The sequence below is a fragment of the Lycium barbarum genome, chromosome 10 (genome assembly GCF_019175385.1).
Source record: "Lycium barbarum isolate Lr01 chromosome 10, ASM1917538v2, whole genome shotgun sequence".
Classification (NCBI taxonomy): Eukaryota; Viridiplantae; Streptophyta; class Magnoliopsida; order Solanales; family Solanaceae; genus Lycium; species Lycium barbarum.
This window is the reverse complement of record NC_083346.1, coordinates 76,061,743-76,086,401: the sequence shown is the minus strand read 5'-3', so window position 1 is coordinate 76,086,401 and position 24,659 is coordinate 76,061,743. Positions and strand designations below refer to the sequence as shown.

General features: G+C 38.8%; 2 protein-coding genes across 5 annotated transcripts in view; one reads left to right on the top strand and one right to left on the bottom strand.

Moving 5' to 3' along the window:
- Positions 1-24,659, top strand: part of LOC132613667 (DNA mismatch repair protein MLH1) — a 45,626-nt gene that overhangs the window by 17,460 nt on the left and 3,507 nt on the right. The window contains exons 10-16 of one of the 4 annotated variants that reach the window (XR_009572050.1): positions 1,269-1,363; positions 1,455-1,563; positions 9,204-9,369; positions 9,595-9,756; positions 12,373-12,541; positions 13,329-13,489; positions 13,762-14,030. Coding sequence is in view for 1 of the 4 variants with exons in the window: in XM_060327803.1 (XP_060183786.1) it covers positions 1,269-1,363; positions 1,455-1,563; positions 9,204-9,369; positions 9,595-9,756; positions 12,373-12,541; positions 13,329-13,489; positions 13,762-13,806 (907 nt within the window). In the remaining 3 variants the exon portion in view is untranslated. Of the gene's footprint in view, positions 1-1,268; positions 1,364-1,454; positions 1,564-9,203; positions 9,370-9,594; positions 9,757-12,372; positions 12,542-13,328; positions 13,490-13,761; positions 14,062-24,659 lie in introns of those variants that run through there. The other 3 variants (XM_060327803.1, XR_009572051.1, XR_009572052.1) reach the window with 3 other exon arrangements.
- Positions 21,346-21,849, bottom strand: LOC132613056 (cold shock domain-containing protein 3-like). Its single transcript, XM_060327115.1, has one exon. It carries the CDS (start codon positions 21,847-21,849, stop codon positions 21,346-21,348), a length of 504 nt encoding a protein of 167 aa, XP_060183098.1.

Here is a 24,659-nt window from a genome sequence, read left to right as displayed (position 1 = left end):
AGCTTCACGAACGGAATTAAAATCCATACGAACAAGTTTGGAATGAAAGAACTCCAATAAACAAACAAGAACTTGGAAATAAGTGATCTAGACCTTGATTTAGTAGCTATTGAGAATATTATTTATACAATCACCAAAACTTCCAATAGAATACCACAAGAGAACCAAAGATATCAATAAACAAGAAGGAATCTAGATTACCTCAAGGAAGATCACTCACTTGAATGGATAAGCGGTAGAGTTCTTCAAGAGCCACTAGGGTTTCTTAACTCTCACCATGGAGAACGTTTAATCATTCAAAAACATGGTAATCTACTGCCCCTCACGTTCTAGATGCTACTTATGACGTAGGACCCTAGGCCTTTCTAAATTAGGTCCACATGTCTAAAATAGTGAAATCAGCCAACGAAAATTGAAATAACTCAAATGGCATGTGCCAAACAAGTCCCACTTATTAACCAAGTCTAATAAAATAACTAAATATAGAAACATCCAAATAAGCTATGTTGGTCGTGCTCACTGTCCCACATCAACTAGGCTGGCCGTGCAACTTGTGAGGGGGCTTTTTCAAGCTGTTAAATGTTGTTTCTTGTCGTCCTCCCTTCTAACTCCACAAGTTGGACTTCAAATATGTTCAATAGGTTGTGGAGTCCTCTAAAGCCTTCAACTCATCCCCCAGTACAAGTTTTTTTTGTTCTTTTGTTCTTTTATTTTTTATCTTCACTTCAAGGCGTTGGAGCTTCTCTTAAAGTTTTCTTGTTTGTGACCTTGTCATTAGTCTTCTGGGAGCTTCAAGGACTGGTCATTGATTTCAAGTGTTGATTTTCCTTTGATGCTATCACTTGAAATGTTCTCTTGATAGTAGACAACATGAAAGGAGAACATCATGTAAATGATAAATGACTGGGGAGGTCTGGTATTATATAATCATCTATCATCTTTATTGTTTTGCACTATATGGTGGCACCATTGTGGAAGAAGCTGAAGTGGATACTTCTTGTTTACTGCCAATACTATTTTACAGTGAAGGTTCCTGGCTGGAGCTATACATGTTTTAAAACTTGACGGAGGATTCTGTGGCTTGTAGATCTTGTCGGCTTGCTTTGGTTTCCCTCAACTAATAGTTCATTGGAAGTTAGCAATATTGAGTAAAGTATATAGGCATGCACATTACCATACAAACATGAGATTTCAATTAAGCTGTATATATGATAGTTTAGTTATACATGCTAGCAACATATTTTTTCATGCAAAGAACAATGTTGCAGGTCTTCTATCAGACAAAGGAGGAATCCTAGTGAAACCGCAGACCTCACTAGCATCCAGGAGCTTGTTAATGAGGTTGATAATGATTGTCACCCTGGTATGTGCTGATGGACTACCAAAATTTTAGTTGATAGGAAAACAAAATTAGCCTTTTACTCCTACTAATATTGAGTTATTAATCTTTATAGGTCTATTGGATGTTGTTAGGCATTGCACATATACTGGGATGGCGGATGAGAGTTTTGCTTTACTTCAACACAACACACACCTTTATCTTGTTAATGTGATTAACTTGAGGTAATTTATCACTTAGCTTTTTGATAGGATTTCATTATTCTTAAAAATATTAAAGAAGTTTTTGGTTGCATCTCTATCAAGGTTCGTTGATTGGATTATGAGAAATGGATGTAATGAGAATAGAAGCTCAGCAATCTGCATAATCTTGGTGCCATTAAGTCGCTACAACGTACTGAAGAAGCATAGCTGCACAGTAAATAGACTTAGCTAACCAAAGGCTGTTCCTTTTTCTATACATCCTTGCGGGTAGTGGTGGCAAATGGGTGGCTGGGTCAAATTAGGGCGGGTTGAAAATGGGTCAACATAAAATGGGCCATAATCCTACCCGCCCATATTTTATATGGGTAAAATGGTTTGGGGACAAATGGGTTGGGTAAAAAATAGGTTAACCCATATTTCAATGAGTAAATGGTACTCTACTTTAGCATTTTTTTATGAGCAAAGTAGAATATACTTAGTTTTATTCTATCTTCAAAGTCAGAAATATTTTTTCCTATACCTTTTCCTATATAAATGAAATTTACGTAATAACAAGTGGCAAATGAATCCCAACATAAGTGTACTTGGATCTTTCTATTTGGCATCTTTTTAAATATTTAAACTTGTGAGAGCTACCTATTAGCTTGGTCAATCAACAGCTGTGTACATTTCAGTTAATGAAAGCAAATTAGGTTTCCCATAAGACTTTGCTCAAATTTGAGTGATTATGTGTTGCACTTTCTGAGGAGGAATAGCGGTTGGTAGTAGCTTAGATCAATGTAAATAATGATAAAGTAACAATAACAATAACAATAACAATAATAATAATAATAATAATAATAATAATAATAATAATAATAATAAAATAAAAAGAGCAAAAGTACAAATTCTTAATATAGTGTTGAGTACCTTTGACTCGAAAGTGATGCAGTAAAAGTGAGAAAAATAACATTTACTTTTCTGGACGAAATGGGAAAATTATAGAAAGTTGTACTTAGAGAAAATAAAAAGATATTTTCTAAAAAATGCTAAACAATACTAACAATGTCTACACGAAAAAAAATTAGTTTTCACATGGTGGGAACTCAGCTATATATGCTTTATTGATAAATATTTTCAATTAAGATGTCCTACAAAATTTTCTTTATTATTTCAATAAAAAAATTGGTCTATGTTTTCTCTTCAAAATGTGTTGCTGCACAATAAAGCTAAACTGGGTTGGTTTTTCATTTCCGAGTACAATAATTCATCTTTGGAGGTTGTTCATAAATGATATCAAGAGTTTGGATTCAGCAAAAGGTGGAAAATAACTTATTAGGCTAACCCATATTTTACCCATATATTACCATGATTACCCATATTTCTATGGGTTGAAGCCCAAATTTTTCCCATCTAAGAAATCACTCATCCAACCTACTAAAATATGGGCGGGCTGGGCTGGTTGACAAAATATGGGATCATTTTGCCAGCACTACTTGCGGGTATAAGCTTGCTTGGAAGAAATGGTGTCCTGAAAGATTTCTACTAGGAGGCTAGAACCATGCTCTACCACTAGATAGAGGCCTAGTAGGAGGCTAGAACCATGCTCTACCACTGGGAAGAGTGAAATCGCTCGACTACTTAATAACTGTCTACCCTGATCCTCGACCTCCATGGTCTCCTATCTAGGGTCATGCCATCGGCAAACTAGAGATCCGCCATCTATTGTCTAATCATCTTTCCGCAATTCTTCCTCAGGCTACCTTAGATCGAGCAACCACATTTTTTTTCTTATTCTTCTAGGACTCCAAGTTACCTCCTACTAAAACACAAAGTTCAGATGTAAAAGTCTATCTGAAGGTGATCCTGCCTAATCAATGTCTGTATATCCAACGATCTGCTCATGGCCTCGATCGTCAAAGAGTAGTCCTTTGCCTGGAGCTGACTTTATATATCGCAGAATGCGGACAACTGCATCCGAGTGACTATCATAGGGAGAATCCATGAACGGACTTACAACACTCGTAGTAAAAAAGGGTCAGGTCTAGTCACTATGAGCTAATTCAACTTACCAACCAGTTGCCTATATCTGCAAGGATCACTGAATGGCTTCCTCTGTCCTGCAGGAGTTTAGCATTCGGATCCATAGGAGCGTCAATGGGTCTATATTCCATCATTCTTGTCTCATCAAGAATGTCTAATGCATATTTAGTTGTGAAATAACAATACCCGATAGGATTGACTACCCTCAATACCTAGAAAATACTTCAGTCTGCTGAGATCTTTAGTCCAGAAATGTTGAAAGAGACGTTGCTTTAAATTAGTGATACCTTGATGATTGCTGGTGACAACAATATCGTCAACATAAACCACCAAATAAATACACAGATTTGGAGCAGCATATCGAAAACACAGAGTGATCAGCTTCACTAAAAGTTATGCTAAACTATTGAATTACTATGCTGAACTTCCCAAATCAGAACCGAGGAGACAGTTTTAGACCGTAATGTGAGTCGCAATCGATATACAAGGCTACTAGATTCCCCGGAGCAATAAAACATGATGCTTGCTACATATAAACTTCATCCTCAAGGTCATCATGGAGAAAAACTATCTTAATGTTCAACTGATAAAGAAACCAATGACGAACAATAGAAAAGACAGACCTATGCTATTTTAGCCACAGGAGAGAAAGTATCACCGTAACCAAGCCTAGGTATACCCCTTAGAACAAGGTGTGCCTTAAGCCGATCAATTTGGTCGTCTGGACCAACTTTGACTGCATAAACCCAACGACAACCAATAGTAGATTTACCTGAAGAAAGAGGAACAAGCTCCCAAGTACCACTCATATGTAAAGCAGACATCTCGTCAATAATAGCCTATTGCCATTGTGGATGAGAAAGTGCTTCACTGTAGACTTAGGGATGGGAACAGAGGACAGATGATAATAACTTACAAAGGTATAGTGGACATTAGTATTAAGCGTGGACCGTATACTTTCTTGTAGTGCAATCGTTTGACAAGGAGGAGAAAAGTTTGTAGTAGGTACAGGGTCCGGCCCAAGACGTGGATCATCTGGACCTGATGCTGGACGTGGATGGCGATGATAGGTCAGGAGTGGTGGCACTATGGTTGGAGATGTACAAGTAATTGTAGATTCCTGCAAAAGTCGGTATATGTAATACCTCAGATATCAGGATGATCAAAAGATATAAAGTAAGCTCGAGACTCAAAAAATATCATCGGCTGACATAAGGTGCCGCCGGAGATCAGGTGAGTAGCAATGATACCCCTTTTGAACCTGAGAATAACCAAGAAGCACACATTTCAGAGCATGAGCGGCTAATTTATCTTTTCCGAGTACTAAGTTATGAACAAAACATGTGCTCCAAAGACACAGGGAGGAAGAGAGTATAAAGGTGACCGAGGAAACAATACTGAATAAGGAGTCTTATTCTGAATCGAAAATGAGGGCATCGATTAATTAAGTATCAAAACGTGAGAACTACATCGCCCCAACATGCAACGGAACATGGGATTGGATGAAAAGAGTCAGAGCGGTCTCAATGAGGTGCCTATTCTTCTACTCTACTACCTCAGCAGGCTCATTCTGCTGAGGGGTGTATGGACAAGATGTCTAATAAATAATTCCTTGGTGAGTCATAAACTGCTGAAACTGGGAGGATATATATATATATATATATATATATATTTGATCAAGTAAATATATTTTCATTCATAAACATGGCCAAATTGGCCGTATACAAGGGGTACACCAAAAGGTAAAGCATCTACACAAGGATACGATTCTCTACAAACTCCACCTAATCATTTATACAAGGAACTTTCTTTTCACACTAAAAGAAAATAAGGGAACGTAGACTACTCCTTAATTGAGACAAACTCGACTCCACACCTTCAAAAGCTCTCATATTTCTCTTCCTCCAAACTACCCACATTAAAGCAAGTAGATACACGTTCCAAGCCCTTCATTTTCTCTTCTTTCTTCTGCTCTTACAACTGAACATCAAATCTTTCGCGGTTTTAGGCATTACCTAAGGAGTACCAACCCACCTAACATATCCCACCATAGCCTTATGGTTAGTCCGCAGTGTAATATAAGATGATCCACGTCCTCGCTTGTCTCCTTACACATGTAACACCAACTGACGCTGACAACCTTCCGCTTTATAAGATTTTGTGCTGTCAAGATCACTCCTCTCGTAGCTAGCCAAGTGACGCATGCCTTCCTCGGCACTCTTGGAATCCATATTGCATTACATGGTAAAATCATTTCCTCCCTAACCAAGAGTTTCTCATAAAAGGACTTCACAAAGAACATTCTTATATTTCCCAGCCCCCACCTCCAGACGTCAGAATTAACAACCGGATTGATTTGCCTATGAAGTAAGGCTTGCAATCTTTGAAACTCAACCACTTCCAATCTTGTAATCCTCTTCTAAATCTCAAGTCCCAAAAAGGTATTCTGCCTTGTGTCCCCCTAATTTGCTTAATTGACATGTCTCTTTGGCAGGATATTCTGTACAAACTCTGGAATTTGTCTTTTAGTAAAAAGTCCCCACACCAACTATGTCCCCTAAAAACATACTCTCCTCCCATCTCCGACCTTAAATTAGATGCTTCCCCAAAAATAATCCCATCCCTTCGTAGTGAAAAGTGCGAAAACACCAAATTGATTTTGTATTTCAGCACAAAAACTCTTAAATATCACAAAACGATCTTTCATTAAGAAAATCCAAGTGCATCTTGAATAGTCATCAATGAAACTAACAAAATAATGAAATCCTAAGGTTGAACCGACTCTGCTAGGACTCCAAATATCATAATGAACTAATGAAGAAACTCTACATGACTCTCAGTATTACGTGGAAAGGTAGAGTGAGTGTGCTTTCCAAATTAACATGACTCAATCTAATATGGATAGACTAGACAAACTAGGCACCATCTTATGTAGCTCGAATAAACTGGATGTCCCAAACGTTTGTGAATTAAGTCTGGAGGATCTGTAACTGGACATGTTGTGGAGGAATTAGGAGAGGTAAGGTAGTAAAGGCCTTGTGATTCATGCCCTGCACCAATCATCTGTCCCGTACTGCCGTCCTACATAACAAATGAATCATCAAGAAATATTATGGCACAATTTAGGGAACTAGCACCATCTTATGTAGTTTGAATAAACTGGATGTCCCAAACATTTGTGAATTAAGTCTGGAGGATCTATAACTAGACCTGCTATGGAGGAATTAGGAGAAGTAAGGTAGTAGAGGCATTGTAATTCATATCCCACGCCAATCGTATGTCCCGTACTGCGGTCCTGCATAACAAAAGAATCATCACGAAATATTATGACACAATTTAGGGCATGAGTCAAACAATTGACAAATCCAGGATTAAAAGGACAACAAGAGACATGAAGAATAGAGTTTTGAAGTGACTAAGGATAGGGGTTTAGCTTGTCCAACTCCTTTTGCTTTTGTTTGGATTCCATTGGCTAAAGTAACAACGGGAAGAGACGGTGAATAATCATATTTGACAAAAGTGATTTATTACCAGAAAAATATGATCAAAAGCGCCTGAGTCCACGACCTACGGTCCAAGGACATTAGACTGTGAGACAAGCAAAAAGTTTTCCAGCAAGAGAAGTGTCAGCCTGAGCGATTGAGGCTACTTGTGGAGATATCTGCTTACTTGCTCGATATTAAAGGAACTCGTTATATTCCCCTTCTGATAAAGAAAACTCCTGATCACTTGCAGTGTCAGTCTGAGCAACATGAGCATTCTTGGGTGGTCGACCATGCAGGTATTAACATAGTTTACGAGTGTGTCCAGGCTTATTACAATAACTATACTTAGGTCGAGATCTTCCAAAGCAACCTCATCCTCATCGATTCTCCATAGACTGGGATGTTCAATTTTTGTTTTGTGAGATGCAAGAACAGGTCAATGGTTGGTGATTAGACCACTGTGTGACTAGGAGGTGCGACAAGGCGAGTAATCGAGAGAACAGTTAATCACCTGTAGAGCTGTAGGACTAGCCAACATTTGATCACGCATCGAATCAAGGTCAGGAAGTCCAACTAGTGTATGAACTAGAATCAACACGTGACGTTGCTCCTGTTGTTTTTCAGCACTCGCAGTGACTGGCATCAACCTCTCAAATTCCTCCATAACTGCCTGTACCTGTCCCAAATAAGTAGACATCCGATTCCTTTTTTTTTTTTTAGAAGTTTGTCACCCGAGATATCACATCATAAAGACGAGATATGTCATTAGTGTATGACCCGCCAGCCTTTTCCCAAACGAAATAGCATGTCTTGAATGGATGAAACAAAGGCATCAACTTGGAATCAATACATCGCACCGGAGACTACATAATTGAGCGGCAATTTTCTCCCACTATGTTCGAGTCCTTTCATCTACCTCACTAGCCTTTTTCGTTGACTGATCTTGAACACCTTAGCACCGCAACTCAACCGAGGAAGCCCAAGCTAAGTAGTTTGAACCTCCCATTAACGGTTCGAAGTAATCATACTACTTGAACTTCCAATTCCTTTGTTTTTGGAGCCAAAAGTAGCACACCCAAAGACATGGTTGGATTGAAGAGAGTTCTGACCAAAGTTTAGCAAATAACCACTAAAGTTGTCGAAAAAGGGTCTAACATGCTGTTGCTTGTGTTGAAGGTAAGAAAAGTTCATCAGAAAATTGATTTTAGAGTGGTCGGATTAGGGTTCTGGCATCGGAATCTTCAGACAAAATTTACATAGATGCCTCGGAACTCTCAGACGACCTCAGGGAAAAAAGATCTGCTTCAGAAGTTGGCCGGGAAAATGTCTCACGTGCCCGGTGCGTGTAACAGATGCATAGTTGGAGACACAGATTTGCTGGTGCGTCGCGACGATTCTGACGGAGTGGTTTTCTGGGGCCTTGTTGCTGGAGTTTTCTCTACCTTGTGGTGGTTTCAAATTTCGAATAAGACTCACTGGAGAGAGAGTGAAACAAAACAGCCCTAGAAGTCGCTGAAAATTGAAGCACGACAATTGTCTGACTGAGTTTTCTTTTCTGGATATTTTTCACCAAAGCTCTCATACCATGTGAGAAATAAAAGCATGGGAAAGATATTATTGAATTGTGTAAACTACATTATTCACTGAGCCCCATTTGTAGACCACACACTACAATTCTTTTTCATGCAGGGCACTATATACAATTCTATTCTAACAATTCTTAACAATAAAAAATATCCTGGTATTCTGATTGAAGGAGGCTGATAGAAGCCTGGGCAAGGGAGGGAAAGCAAGCTTAACTAGGCGAATGTTATGGGTTCGAACCTTACTGCAGTCAAAAACCTGGTATTTAAGTGGAGAAGGGTGGAGGTCCTGGCCTATTATCCACCGAGTTTCGAACCTTGTGCCACTAGCCCTCAAAGATTTCTTGGTTAATTTTTAAAAAAAGAACAGAAAAGAAAACCTACTAGAGCACTTGACAGTGAATATACCAATTGCATCTCCTAGCTTTACTTTCTGCCTTTTCTGTTCCTGTGTAATTTTTCTGTGGCTCTTTTAATTCCTTAATGTTTTCCTTTGATGCTATTTTCCTTCATTAGATAACTCATTTAACTATTTGTTTGGTGATCTTCCCTCCTTTTGGTGCTACAACAGTAAAGAGCTTATGTATCAGCAAGTTTTACGTCGGTTTGCCCATTTCAATGCAATTCAACTGAGTGAACCAGCATCATTACCTGAGTTAATAATGCTTGCTCTGAAAGAAGAGGGTACAGATCCAGAAGGCAATGAAAGCAATGAGCTAAGAGGAAAGATTGCCGAGGTAATTTCATCTCAACTCTGTTATAAAAATATTTCATCTCAACTCAACTGTAACTGCACTAAAGTAATTTAATTGTATGTCTTGTCCTTGTCTGCTCCTGGACACTAAAAGAAATTGCTCCTTTTTGTCCATTCAATATATATATATATACACACACACACACACACATACTATCATCATTATACCCTTCGTAATCAGCATTGGCTTTGTTATGTATTACTTCAGATGAATACAGAACTGCTCAAGCAAAAGGCTGAAATGCTAGAGGAGTATTTTGGTATTTGTATCGATTCAAATGGCAATGTGTCTAGACTTCCTGTTATACTGGATCAGTACACACCTGACATGGACCGCATCCCAGAACTTATACTTTGTTTGGGAAATGATGTGAGTTCTTTGCTCTTACTTTGTCTTCTTTCTTATTCCATGTAACAACGATCTTGTCAATTCTATAATGTTCTTGCGCATGACTGTGGACCTTTGGGTGTTACTCAATGAAGTTCATAGACCATATATGAAGCAGCTAGATCTGCTTATATTCTGTATGTTGGAAGTTAATGAGCCTGAAAACTCATCTTCATTGCCAATTTTCATCCTAAATTAATATATTGAGCCCTTTAACGATGATTACTTTGGTCATAGATTTCGGATGTGCATTCTCTTTCTTCTTTTAATATAAGTGGTCTCAAATTTATGTTCTTACTTTTGTCCTTTCCAAGGTTTAATACATAGTAGCTACAATTTCCAGCCTCTGTTTTCCCTGCTTTTTGCCCTCTCTTTTACTTATCTTTCTCAAAGGAAGTTATGCTACCCATTAGTTGTGTATTGGTTGCGTGAATGAATCTATCGTGTTTCAGTTATGATTCAACTTGGATTTCTATTGGCTGGAGGAATATATTCAAAAGCAACAGTTGTCTCATTGTGTTTTCTGTCCATTAGCATATGACATTTAAAGTCCTCTTCTTTCTTCTTGTTGAATAACCTCTCATAATTTTCCTGATAGCTGTAGGAGAAAATTTCAAGTTTTTAAATTTTATTCTGATTTTGTTTTTGAACTGGTAAGTATATTATTGAAATAAACAGCAAAGCACTAAGGAGCTGTTTGGACATAGAAACTCTTTCCTTTTTTTCAAATTTTTCCAAAACATTGTTTGGTTATACATTGGACTGGCTTTTTGATCTTTTTTTTTTCTCCCGGCTTTTTGGTTAGTTTGAAAATGAATTTTTCAAGTTTGAAAAGATGGTTCTGAGTTTGACTAGTTTTTCAAGTGAAAAAACATTTTCCACTTGCACAACTTCAGCTTCCAAATACCATTTTTCAGCTTCAACTTCAAAAACTCCTTTTTCCAAATTTCAACCAAATCTATGTCCAACCGCCTACTAAGAAAGTGCTCTATAGGTACAAATCAGAAAAACCCCTGTGCAAAAACAAAAAGAGGGGCACCTATCTTTACAGAAATCGATTCCTGTAGTGAATTGATGAAATTTAACGAACTGTTTTTATCCTTTACATCCTGTAAGTTGCACAAAATAGCCAGAAAACCAAAGACATTTGTACAGAGACAGTTTTCCCTTCAAATCACCTAGCAGTTCTTTCGATCCACTCTGACACTGTAACCCTCAAACTTTTTGCTGGTTTCCTGATCCCACTTTTGTCCCAAACAGTCAACAGGTCTTTCAAAGTGAAAGGAATGACAAAAGTGATAAGATTCTACCTATGAAACTCTAAAAACTTAAAGAACAAGAAAAATGGAAAATGGAGATGGGGAAGATTAGGAATGGGAGAAGGGTAGATGGATAGATACTTGACCCAAGAGCAAGAAATCTATGGACAAGAAAGGCTATATTAAACCCTAACCTTTCCAATCGGATTTGCAAACCCAAGAACCTAAGCAATTCGAATCAACAAACGACTCAAATGAATCCACAAATGAGCAACATTGAATTCGATGCAAATAAACAATTCACTTTGCAACTAAGAATCACACTTAGAATTATGCAACCAAACAAACTATATTATACTAAAGCTACCACTAAACAATCTCTCATAAGAGTTTCATCAATCAACCAATTCTAAAGATGAAAATAACCTAAGTCTAATATTTATACTAAGAGACTTAAGAGCTAGGCTGGTTATTACAAGAATGCCAAAAATGAGGCAAGGCCCTTGTTTGGCTAGTTGGATGTTGGCTTGAAATCCGAAAAGGCTCCTCTTGCACATATAGCCATCATCCAATCCTCAAAGCTTGCAATTGTGACCATTTGCATCTATGGCCCTTCTTTTGCACGTCTAGCCACATTTGCATTTCTGTCCCTTTGCGACTCTAGCCACTTTGAGTGTTGGCCTTCTTTCCTGTAGCTTCTTCTTTCATTCCTCTCCAAGCTACTTTCCATACTTCATAGGCCTTCTTATGGGGCTTGTATGCCTCTCCATGGGTCTCCAATGCTCCTTTGGTCATCCTCCTAGCTTGAATGGATTGGAGTCCCATGCCTTGGCCTTCAATGTGACCTTCAAGTGAAATGTGCCTAGTAGGGTCGTATCAAAAAGACAAGTTAAAAAGATTGAAAAATAGATTCCATACTTGCCTTGCCACTCTGCAAGGCAAAAAGAGATGCTGCTGAATTCTTCCTCCTTTTTTCTCTCACTAGTCACTACCAACTCCCACTTAACCAGATGAAGGCTTTTCTTCTTTATAACCAAACCATAGGAATATGGAGATATTAGGATTTGATGAATTTTAATCTTAGCATGTGATCTCACAGTTACCTTATTGGGTGATATATGTTGGCTATTATTGTGGCTCTTATGGTTTCTATGTAGATTGTGTGGAGGGTCAGCTGCTTTATGTGAAATTGGCACAAAATTTTGTTAATTTTTTTTTCCGGTGAACAAATTGATATTTTCATCCCAAAGCCACAAATGTCGGTAGATAGGACGACTAAATTGTAACTCCCTCTGTCCATCTTGCTCAACTGTCTGGTTTTACTTTTGTTAATTTGTAGGTTGACTGGGAGGACGAGAAAGTTTGTTTTCAGACAATTGCTGCTGCCTTAGGAAATTTTTATGCCATGCATCCACCTTTATTGCCCAATCCCTCAGGTGATGGCTTGAAATTCTACAGAAAGAGAGTGCTTTCAAGTGGTTCAGAAGGAACTTCTATAGAAAACATAGGTAAGCAGCTATTCTGAAAAACCAATTCTGTGATGAGTACCATGTACTTATTGCAGGGTTGCAAGGGTTCATGTTCGTCCTAGTGAAGGAGCTACACTCCTAGTTCAAGTCATTGACAGCTAGATCCTGGTGCAATTTGGCACTTTGAGAAATCATTATACTTTGGGATCGCTGGGCCCCTCAGTAAATAAACAGCTCTTTGTCTCACCTTGTTCTGCGTACAATAGACCCTTGTGGTCCGGCCCTTCCCCGGACCCCGCGCATAGCGGATGCTTAGCGCACCGTGCTGCCCTTTGTCTCACCTTGTTGAGATTGCCATATTCAACATCGGCAGTGAGAGAATTAGGGGGACAATTAGGCATGAGCAACGATAGCTGTGCTTTAAACCTTGCAACTTTCATTTTATTAAGATAGGAATTAGATTTAATCAGCTAATGCTAAGAAACTGCTTGAACAGCAACCCAAAAAAGAAGCCACAGGAAGATGACCAACTTACAACATGCTAGCTATGTTGGGATGATGTCAAAGAGAATTATTCTTGGGACTTGGGTACTTTCATATGATAGCTTGTCTCTGTACTTTCATATGATAGCTTGTCTCTATCATAGCACACTTGCTAGTCTAACAGTGATGACTATAATTCTTTCTTCTATATGGTGATTTATGACATTCACAGAGCATTACCGTTAATTTTTTCCCCTCGCAACATGTTACTATGCATTTCTTTCATACTAGTCTTGTGGACCAACTCTAGCTAGGACTAACTCCTGAATTTTCTGTTACTAAGATAATGATACCATGGAGGCTGAATTTGAGGAAGAATTACTTTTGGAAGCCGAAAATGCCTGGGCTCAACGTGAATGGTCAATTCAGCATGTTCTGTTTCCCGCCCTCAGGCTCTTCTTCAAGCCCCCTACTTCCATGGCTACAAATGGAACTTTTGTTCAGGTACCAGATAAGTAAAACTTCTCTTCTTTGTTGCCATCTCTTACTTTACATTTTCGCGTCTTTCTCATTCCTATATTTCCAAAGTGCACGAATAGGAAACCAAAACTGAAAAGGAGAGACAAAACATAAATCTCCAGTGTAGTGTTTTCCTGGCAGATATTCGGTCACTTCCCCATTCCCCCTTCCTTCCCTGTCTTTCAAGTGTTCTTTCTTTAGAGGTTATCTAGAGTCGCACATGTTTATGATATTGATCATCTACACACTTATTCTAGGTCGCATCACTGGAAAAGCTCTACAGAATTTTCGAGAGATGTTAAATGTAGGAGAATTTTGATGTGACCTCCTTGAAACAAAAGGATGTACAAAATGTACAGTTACTGATATGAGAATGAAATTCCCCGGCCCCTAACCCTGAAGAACAAAAAGATGAAGCAGTTACAAGTTCTTTTTGGCAGTGAAGATGGTCGGATTGGTTATAGTGCCCCTCAAGTGTTTTGTTGTGCTCTTCATACGTTTGTTGTCAAAAGAAGCAAAATGGAAGGTAATGGAAAGTATACATTTATCTCTTTTTACTTTATTCAGTTAAACTAGTGATGAAGAGGACATCATGTCATACGCCAGACAGCAGTTAAAGCATAGAACTTCAGTAAAAGCCAAGAAAATGGGAGGCTAAAATTACTTTTCTTGATTACTCGATAAACCAAAGATGCCAAAAACCCTTAATCTCAGAACTGAAAATCAAAGAACATGGGAGATCTTAGCAGCTCAATGGGATGGGATGGATACCTGAACTTTTACCTTGTAGATGAGGGTCCGATTCCCCACCTTATAATCTCCTCCCCCATTTTCCTTTCCCTATCTCCTATATAAAAATAAATCAAGAACATGGCAAAAACTGAAAAATATCGAAGAAAGATGTTTTCTGACTGAGAAAAAGTAATTCTTATTAGTATACACAAAATTAACGTGAAAGAATGGCTTATGTTTTGGGGGTGAGTTTAACTTTGTCCTTTAAGGCCTCATTTGTTTGCACTTAATGGGAATCTGAATCTTAATCATTCAGATCTCAGTCATTAAGTGCGTTTGTTTTTTAGGTCTAAATCTGAATCATTCAGATCTAGCTCATTAAGTGCATTTGTTTTGTCCCTCTTAAAAAGCTCTTAATGGTCTGAATGAACCAGATCTGTAACAAAGTCTTAACACAATTCAGACTCTTAAAATATATATTGCTTTTTCTCAGCCAAACTTTCACACTGTGTGTTTCTTCTTCAGTGCAAAACAATTTCACTATTCCCTCTCCCTCTCCAACTATCAATTGGCAACCAATTTTTTTTGCCTCTTGAACGGGTAACGTTTTAAATCTTTACAAGTAATTTGCTTATTATTTTGTGAAATTCGCGTTCTTCTTCGGCTTACAGCTTCTTTACCAAGAATTTTTTATTGCCAGAAATCTTTGTTAAAGTAATTCTGCAATTGTTTGAATCCTACATATCTAATATCTTTACCCACTTGATGACCTATTAACCGGTAGAAGAACGTGAATATTTCTGCAAAAAAGTTTTAATTTATTTATTCTATGCACTGGGTAAATCTACAGTAAATAGGACTGAGAAAAACCGAGGCACGTATTACCCTGAGATTACATATAAATCCTATAAGAATGATATTATTTAGTCCATTTAAGGCTTGGTGTTTGTGTAAGCTTTAAATGCTTAATTTGTATGTTTACTACCATGGAAAAGATGTTTCAGAAGGATGAATGCATATGCAGTTCCAATTGTCTTTCTCGGAAGGATGAATGCATATGCAATAGTTCAAATTATTTTTCAAATATAAAATATTCATTTATATCTTTGAAATATTATTGTTTCAATTTTATTTTGCTGAATTGAGATTTTTTTAGTATCTTATTGATATAATGCTTAATTCCTAATTTTATTTGAATTTTATATTTAGTATGTTTTAAAAGATAAATTTTACATATTCAGATATTGAAAACAAACAGTCTTAATCATTCAGTGTTCAGATCTATGGACAACATCTTAATATTCAGATGTATATTCAGATTCAGAACTCTTAATCTTGATGCACATCTTAATATTCAGATGCGTATTTAGATTCAGACGTCTTAATCTTAATGGAAACAAATGAGGCCTAAATGTAAGCCAGAGCACCATTTGTCCCTTAAATTTGCAAAACTTGAGTACATATAGTTACTCAAATATAACCTGAGCATCATTAGTCCTTTAAGTTTATAAAGCTTGAGCCCATATAACCTTGACTAATATAAATCTCCCACAGCATAGTTAAAACTAACGTTAAGTTCATTTTTTTTTTCATCCGGTGTCTGGTATTTGCATTGATGTTCGATTAAATTTATTTACTTACACGTGAAACCATTTTTAAAAAATAATGTTGTTTTTCCCCCGTTAAAAATAGCCTTGCTCCGTTTCACCCGAAATAGTTAATGGAAAATGAGAACTGACTAATTGGGGTGAAACAGAACTAGGTTATTTTTAGGGGGGAAAAAAAGCAGATTTTTTTTTTTTAACGGTTCACGTGTACAGTAGTGTCACATCCCAAAATTCCCGCTAGACGTGATTGGCACCTAGCAGACACCACCCGTCAGGCGAACCATATATCATACTCTTAATCATTTACAAAAGCACTTAAAGAAAATAAGTGCAGGTCCAACAACGTTATTAATGATAAAAATGGGAAATAGTCGCCAACAAATCCATAATCGATTTATGAAAACTAATCAACGCTAAGATAAAAAGAATCTCTAGCCCACATCCTACGCTAAGATCATGGAGCATCTAACAGAGTTATATGAGTTTGAGTGTCGGGCATGTAAACCCAAAATAAAAGAAACAACTAGAAATAAACTAGATAAAGCTGAAATGGCTACCTCCACGAACAATGCGGTGGCTCACCTCAGCAACAGAATCCACTCACGAAGTCTTCAATTACCAGCCTCGTTCTCAACGACAGTATCTGCATGGACATGCAGGTAAGGAGTGAGTTATACATAAATATAACCCAGTAAGATCCTCGACCCGCCACTTCAAATACCCCTGGAACAAGTGTTAGAAAATACAAACACACAATAAGCACAAAAATATTATGCACATGAATATATCATTATATAATAGCAACCAAGGTCCAAACCACTGTTTATCAAATATATTATATATCTCAACACAATTTACACTACGAACCGTCATAAGTGGCAGTTAAAGAATTAGTCTAACACTATGAATCCACGGCAACATACACAATGTGCCAAATATATCAGGAAGCATACACAATGCCCCAATATAATCAAGAAGCATACACAATGCTAAGAGAAGCATACACAATGCCCCAATATAATCAAGAAGCATACACAATGCTAAGGGAAGCATACACAATGCCCCAATATAATCAAAAAGCATACACAATGCTAAGGGAAGCATACACAATGCCCCAATATCATGGCTCACAGCTATATCACATCACAAAATAATTTATAAAGAGAGTTTTGGATTATTTGAAAATAAAGTATATGCGGTTGGCCTTAAGGACCACCGATTCTGCCAAGCACACGCTCGCCCCAACACATGGACCTGGCAGACAAAACATATTTTTAAAGCGGGTTTTGAAAAGCAAGTACCCAAAGCTTAAAGTCTCACTTACCTCAAATTCACAATTCAAGCACACTTCCCAATAAATCAAAACTGTGTTCTCGAGTCTCCGTATTGCCTCAAACTACACAATAATGGATTTAGAATGGTCAAAACCCTTAAGGTAAACCACTTCTATATTTTTAGAGGCTTAAACGATTAAAGTCAAATTTTAAAGGACGAAAACGCCCTCTGGTCAATATGTTCAAAACCCGACAAGACTTATGTTTTCAGAAAGGCCTTAACGAGAGGATTCCAATGATATATAGAAGTCTAAAATCTGACGTTATTTGCCCTTTCAAATCAATGATTTTGGTTAAAGAACCCTAGAGCTAAATTTTCTCAATTCCTCAAAATATCCCCATGTTTTCATCAAAAAAACTCACCCCTAATTATGTAATAAACTTAAATAAAAGACTAGAGTAATTACCTTGATGATTTGGAGTGAAAGTTCTTATTTTTATCCTCTCTTTTCTTCTCTTTTTCTCCCTCTCTTTTCTTTCTTTCACTGGTTTTTCCCCTTCTCTGTTTTTTGGTTTTTACTTCAGTTTCTTTTTCCTGTTTCACGTCTTATGCTGAATCCTTTATATCTGTTTTTGTTTTTTTTTTCCTTTTCCTTTTTGGGCTTGGCCCACTAAATTACTTCTTTTCTATTTTTTTTCTTTTCTTTTTATTTCCTTCTTTTATTTAAATTACCAACTAAGCCTAAAAAATATATGGGTTATTACATTCTCCACCACTTAAAATGACGTTCTTCCTCGAACGGATCTAGATCATTCCTGTCGCGTCAAATAAATGAGGATATTTATCTCGCATATCCGTCTCAGACTCCCAAGTAGCCTCCTCGGTTGGATGATTACACCACAACACTTTGACTGAAGCTACCTTCTTCGACCTCAATTGTCGCACTTGCCTATCCAGAATAGATATCGGCCCCTAATCATAAGTCAAATTTTCATCGAGCTCCACATCCTCTGGTTGAATCTTATGGCTAGCATCACCGACATATCGTCTTAGCATAGACACGTGAAATACAGGATGAACAACAGACAATCTCGGAGGTAAAGCAAGTCTATATGCCACCAACCCAATTCGATCCAAAATCTCATAAAGACCAATGTACCTAGGACTTAACTTACCTTTCCGATTGAATCTCATAACTCCTTTCATAGGGGATACTTTTAGAAAGACTTTTTCCCCCTTCATGAACTCCATATCACGTACTTTCTTATCTGCATAGGATTTTTGTCTGCTTTGTGCTGTCCGAAGCCGTTCTCGTATCAATGCAACTTTTTCCAAGGCTTGCTGCACCAAATCTGGTCCGAATAGTTGTGCTTCGCCCGGTTCGAACCATCCAATTGGTGAACGACACCTGCGACCATATAGAGCCTCAAACGGCGCCATATGTATACTCGATTGGTAGCTGTTATTATAAGCAAACTCTGCCAAAGGAAACTGATCGTCCCAATGACCACCAAAATCAATCGCGCAAGCTCTAAGCATGTCCTCTAAAATCTGAATAACTCGCTCAGACTGTCCATCAGTTTGTGGATGAAAAGTTGTACTCAACTCGACCTGTGAACTCAACGACTTCTGAAAAGACTTCCAAAACTCAGCAGTAAATTATGCACCTCGATAAGATATTATAGAAATAGGCACACCATGAAGTCGTACTATCTCACGGAGGTAAATATTTGCTAACTGCTCTGCGGTATGAGTAACCCGAACTGGTATAAAATGAGCGGATTTGGTGAGTCTATCCGCAATCACCCAGACTGAGTCATGTTTCTTGAAAGTATTCGGCAAACCAACTACGAAATCCATCGTAATCCTTTCCCACTTCCACTCTGGGATAATCAAGTTTTGCATTACTCCGCCGGGTTTTTGATGTTCATATTTGACCTGCTGACAATTTAAGCAACTTGTCACATGTTTCAAAATATCAGCCTTCATACCTTTCGACCAATATAATCCACGCAAGTCTTGGTACATCTTCGTAGCACCTGGGTGGATGGAGTATCGCGAGCTATGAGCCTCTTCAAGAATTAGTTGTTTCGCATTACCCACCATAGGAATACACAGTCTACCATGACCACGTAACACGCCTTCGCCATCAATAGAGAATGACTTAACGCCCCCATTTTGCACTCGATCTCGCAGTCTAGCAAGACGGGGATCTTCATATTAGCAAGCCTTGACCTGCCCCACTAAGGACGATTGTGCCACCATAACTGCAAGTAACCTGCCCTGTACTGTATGATCAATCCGAACTCCGCGGTTGGCTAATGCCTGAATATCCTTAGCCATAGGTCATTCTTCAGGAGTGAATCGGGCCAAGCTGCCCATAGACTTTCTACTCAAGGCGTCTGCCACCACATTCGCCTTACCAGGATGATACAAAATATTAAGATCATAATCTTTAAGTAACTCTAACCACCGTCGCTGTCTCAAATTCAGATCTCTTTGCTTGAATATGTATTGCAAACTCTTGTGATCAGTATAGATTTCACACGGCTCACCATAAAGATAGTGACGCCAGATGTTAAGTGCAAATACAACTGCGGCCAATTCTAAGTCATGAGTTGGATAATTCTTCTCATGTTTCTTTAGCTGTCGAGACGCATAAGCTACCACTTTACCATTCTGCATCAAGGCACAACCCAACCCGACTCGAGATGCATCACAATAAATAGTGAAACCACCCTCATCAGTAGGTAAGGTCAAAATCGGTGTCGTAGTCAATGCAATCTTTAATTTCTGAAAGCTTTCTGAACATTCATCTGACCACTGGAATACCACACCTTTTTGAGTTAAACGTGTCAATGGAGCAGCTATCTTCGAGAAACCCTCCACAAACCTTTTGTAATATCCAGCTAGTCCCATGAAACTGCGTATCTCTGTGGGAGTAGTTGGTTGAGGCCAATCTCGAACTGCTTCAATTTTCTTTGGATCAACTTGAATCCCATCTGGGGACACCACGTGTCCTAAAAAGGAAGTTGTGCTCAACTAGAACTCACATTTTGAGAACTTGGCATAAAACTTTCGTTCCTTAAGTGTCTGTAGCACAACTCTCAAGTGTTGTCCATGCTCAGCCTCACTTCGAGAGTAGACCAAAATATCATCAATGAACACAATCACAAAATGGTCTAAGTATGGCTTGAATACCCTGTTCATGAGGTCCATAAATGCTGCGGGGGCATTAGTCAGCCCGAATGACATCACCAAACATTCGAAGTGCCCATATCTTGTCCGAAAAGCTGTCTTGGAGATGTCCCCAGTCTTGATTCTCAGCTGATGATAACCTGATCTCAAGTCGATTTTGGAAAAATGAGTAGCACCATGTAGCTGATCAAACAAATCATCAATACGAGGCAATAGATACTTATTCTTGATAGTCGCCTTGTTCAGTTGCCTGTAGTCAATGCACATTCTCATCGTGCCATCTTTCTTCTTCATAAATAACACAGGTGCACCCCAAGGCGATACACTAGGCCTAATGAACCCCTTGTCAAGTAACTCTTGGAGTTGAGCCTTCAATTCTCTCAACTCAGCTGGATCCATACGATATGGAGGAATAGAGATAGGTTGAGTCCCTGGAGCTAAATCAATGCTGAACTCGATTTCTCTCATCGGGGGTAGGCCGGGTAAATCTTCAGGAAAAACATCCACAAATTCGCGAACAACAGGGACACTATCAATGGTAACATTCTCCGCTCGAGCATCATGAACGGTGGCAATAGAACCCAAACACCCATGGTTAATCATTCGGCGTGCCTTTACATAAGATATTATTTTTCCTTGAGTCACAGGAGTCATGCCTTTCCACACTAAAGGTTCTCCAGGAAAATTAAAACGTATAAGCTTAGCATAGCAATCAACTGATGCATAACATGATGCCAACCAATCCATGCCCATAATCACATCGAAGGCGGACATCGGTAACACACATAGATCAACTACGGTGTCCCTGGCCTGAACAGATATCACACAATCTTTGTAAACTCTATCCACTAATATACTCTCCCCCACTGGGGTTTCTACTACATATGACACATTAATAGACTCAACTCCCCGTTCTAAGAATCTAGCAAAAGAAGGAGATACATACGAATACGTAGAACCGGGATCAATAAGAGCATATGCACCATGAGAACCAATAGTAATAATACCTGTGACTACTGCATTAGATGCCTAGACATCCTGTTTGGTCATAGCAAAAACTCTCGGCGGTCCTCCCCCTCCTTGAGCAACCTGTGCACCCTGTCGTCCCTGTCCACGAGCACCATGTGGAGTGGTCTTAGCTGGCTGAATCTGACCCTGTGTAGCTATAGTAGTTCCTTGCGGCTGTGTAGTAGCTCGACTAGCACCAGAATTTCCTTTAGGACAGTATTTAGCAATATGCCCCTTTTCACCACAAGTAAAACAAGCCCCATCTGCTCCAAAGCAACGACCACTGTGATTTCTACCATAGTTAGAACACCTCGGATGATAACCTGACTGATATGAGCTATTACCCTTCCTCTGCATCTGCTGCTGGCCCTGTCTAGCTGAATAACCACTAGAAGACTGCACCACTGATTCTGACTGAGTAGGTCTGGACTGCCCACGATAAAAACCACTCTTGCCCCCAGATGGAGCACCACTAAACCCACCTGCGTTACGTGGCTTTTTGCTTTCACGCTCAACTTTGTCCATCTCTATATAGGACTCGTAACGGAGAGCAGTTTCAACTACATCTGAATAGGTACCATATCGCACATCTCGTACCACAGGACCACGAAGCGATGCTTAAGTCCATCCACAAATCGTCTCACCTTCTCTCTCGGATCCTTTACCAAATAAGGTACATACCTGGATAAATTTGTAAACTTGGCCTCATATTCTGTAATGGTCATAGTTCCCTGCCGCAGATTATTGAACTGATGTCTCATGTCATCTTGCTTGCTTAATGGAATAAACCTGTCCTTAAACAGTGCTAAAAATTCTGACCAAGTAATAGGTGGTAACCCTGCTTGTCTACCTCTCTGAATCGAAATCCACCAAGACTCTGCAGAGCTTGAGAATAAGAAAGTGGCAAATTCCACACCACGAGTCTCCTTCAGCCCCAACGTAGTCAATATCTTTTCACAACGATCAATGAACTTCTGAGGTTCAATAGAAGTTGGTGAAGCATCAAACTCTGGTGGCTTAAGATCCATGAAATTCTTAAACTCCTTAGATTGCCCTGCAGACTGGACAACCTGTTGAGGGGCCAACTGAGGCGTCTGATTAGCTGCAACATTTAACTGAACTTGAGCTTGTGCTTGTGAAGTAGCCTGAGGACCCGGAATTCCACCATGATTAGGCGCCAATGCCTCTAACACATTCAATAATCTGGTCACCACATCTGCGGGCATAGCAATAGTAGGGGCAGCAGCTGGTGCCGGTGGAATGTTCTGAACCACTTGTTCCTGCACTTGCTCTGACGCAACTCGGGGCTGACCCCCATTCACAACTTCAGGCTGAGGAGTGGCCTGAGTCCTAGTCTGAGCTCTAGTTTGATGAGCACTAGCTTGTCTACCACCGCGGGTAGCACTCTGTCCAGCACCACGTTTAGCAGATGAAGATGCGCGTTTCTTAGCCATCTGCGAAATAAATATTACAAGGTTAAACTTGATTCAACTCACGCACGAACAAGGAATGAAAGAAGGGAAAACTTCCTAGATGTCCAGTAGCCTCAAGGTCATAAGTATGGGCGCCTACTTACCCATGAACAAGACTCTACTAAACACTGCTCCATGACACGGGACTTAAAGCCTAGGCTCTGATACCAACTTTGTCACATCCCAAAATTCCCGCTAGACGTGATTGGCACCCAGCAGATACCACCCGCCAGGCGAACCATATATCATACTCTTAATCATTTACAAAAGCACTTAAAGAAAATAAGTGCAGGTCCAACAACGTTATTAATGATAAAAATGCGAAATAGTCGCCAACCAAATCCATAATCGATTTATGAAAACCAACCAACGCTAAGATAAAAATAATCTCTAGCCCACATCCCACGCTAAGACCATGGAGCATCTAACAGAGTTATATGAGTTTGAGTGTCGGGCATGTAAATCCAAAATAAAATAAACAACTAGAAATAAACTAGATAAAGCTGAAATGGATGCCTCCACGAACAATGCGGTGGCTCACCTTAGCAACAGAATCCACTCACGAAGTCTTCAATTACCAGCCTCGTTCTCAACGACAGTATCTGCATGGACATGCAGGTAAGGAGTGAGTTATACATAAATATAACCTAGTAAGATCCTCGACTCGCCACTTCAAATACCCCTGGAACAAGTGTTAGAAAATACAAACACACAACAAGCACAAAAATATTATGCACATGAATATATCATTATATAATAGCAACCAAGGTCCAAACCACTGCTTATCAAATATATTATATATCTCAACACAATTTACACTACGAACCGTCATAAGTGGCAGTTAAAGAATTAGTCAACACTATGAATCCACGACAACATACACAATGTGCCAAATATATCAGGAAGCATACACAATGCTAAGGGACGCATACACAATGCCCCAATATAATCAAGAAGCATACACAATGCTAAGAGAAGCATACACAATGCCCCAATATAATTAAGAAGCATACACAATGCTAAGGGAAGCATACACAATGCCCCAATATAATAAAAAGCATACACAATGCTAAGGGAAGCATACACAATGCCCCAATATCATGACTCACAGCTATATCACATCACAAAATAATTTATAAAGAGAGTTTTGGATTATTTGAAAATAAAGTATATGCGGTTGGCCTTAAGGACCACCGATTCTGCCAAGCACACGCTCGCCCCAATACATGAACCAGACAGACAAAACATATTTTTAAAACGGGTTTTGAAAAGCAAGTACCCAAAGCTTAAAGTCTCACTTACCTCAAATTCACAATTCAAGCACACTTCCTAATAAATTAAAATTGCGTTCTCGAGTCTCCGTATTGCCTCAAACTATACAAAAATGGATTTAGAATGGTCAAAACCCTTAGGGTAAACCACTTCTATATTTTTAGAGGCTTAAACGGTTAAAGTCAAATTTTAAAGGACGAAAACGCCCTCTGGTCAATGTGTTCAAAACCCGACAAGACTTGTGTTTTTAGAAAGGCCTTAACGAGAGGATTCCAACGATATATAGAAGTCTAAAATCTGACGCTATTTGCCCTTTCAAAACAATGATTTTGGTTGAATAATCCTAGAGCTAAATTTTCTCAATTCCTCAAAATATCCCCATGTTTTCATCAAAACAATTCACCCCTAATTATGTAATAAACTTAAATAAAATACTAGATTAATTACCTTGATGATTTGGAGTGAAAGTTCTTATTTTTATCCTCTCTTTTCTTCTCTTTTTCTCCCTCTCTTTTCTTTCTTTCACTGGTTTTTCCCCTTCTCTGTTTTCTAGTTTTTACTTCAGTTTCTTTTTCCTGTTTCACGTCTTAT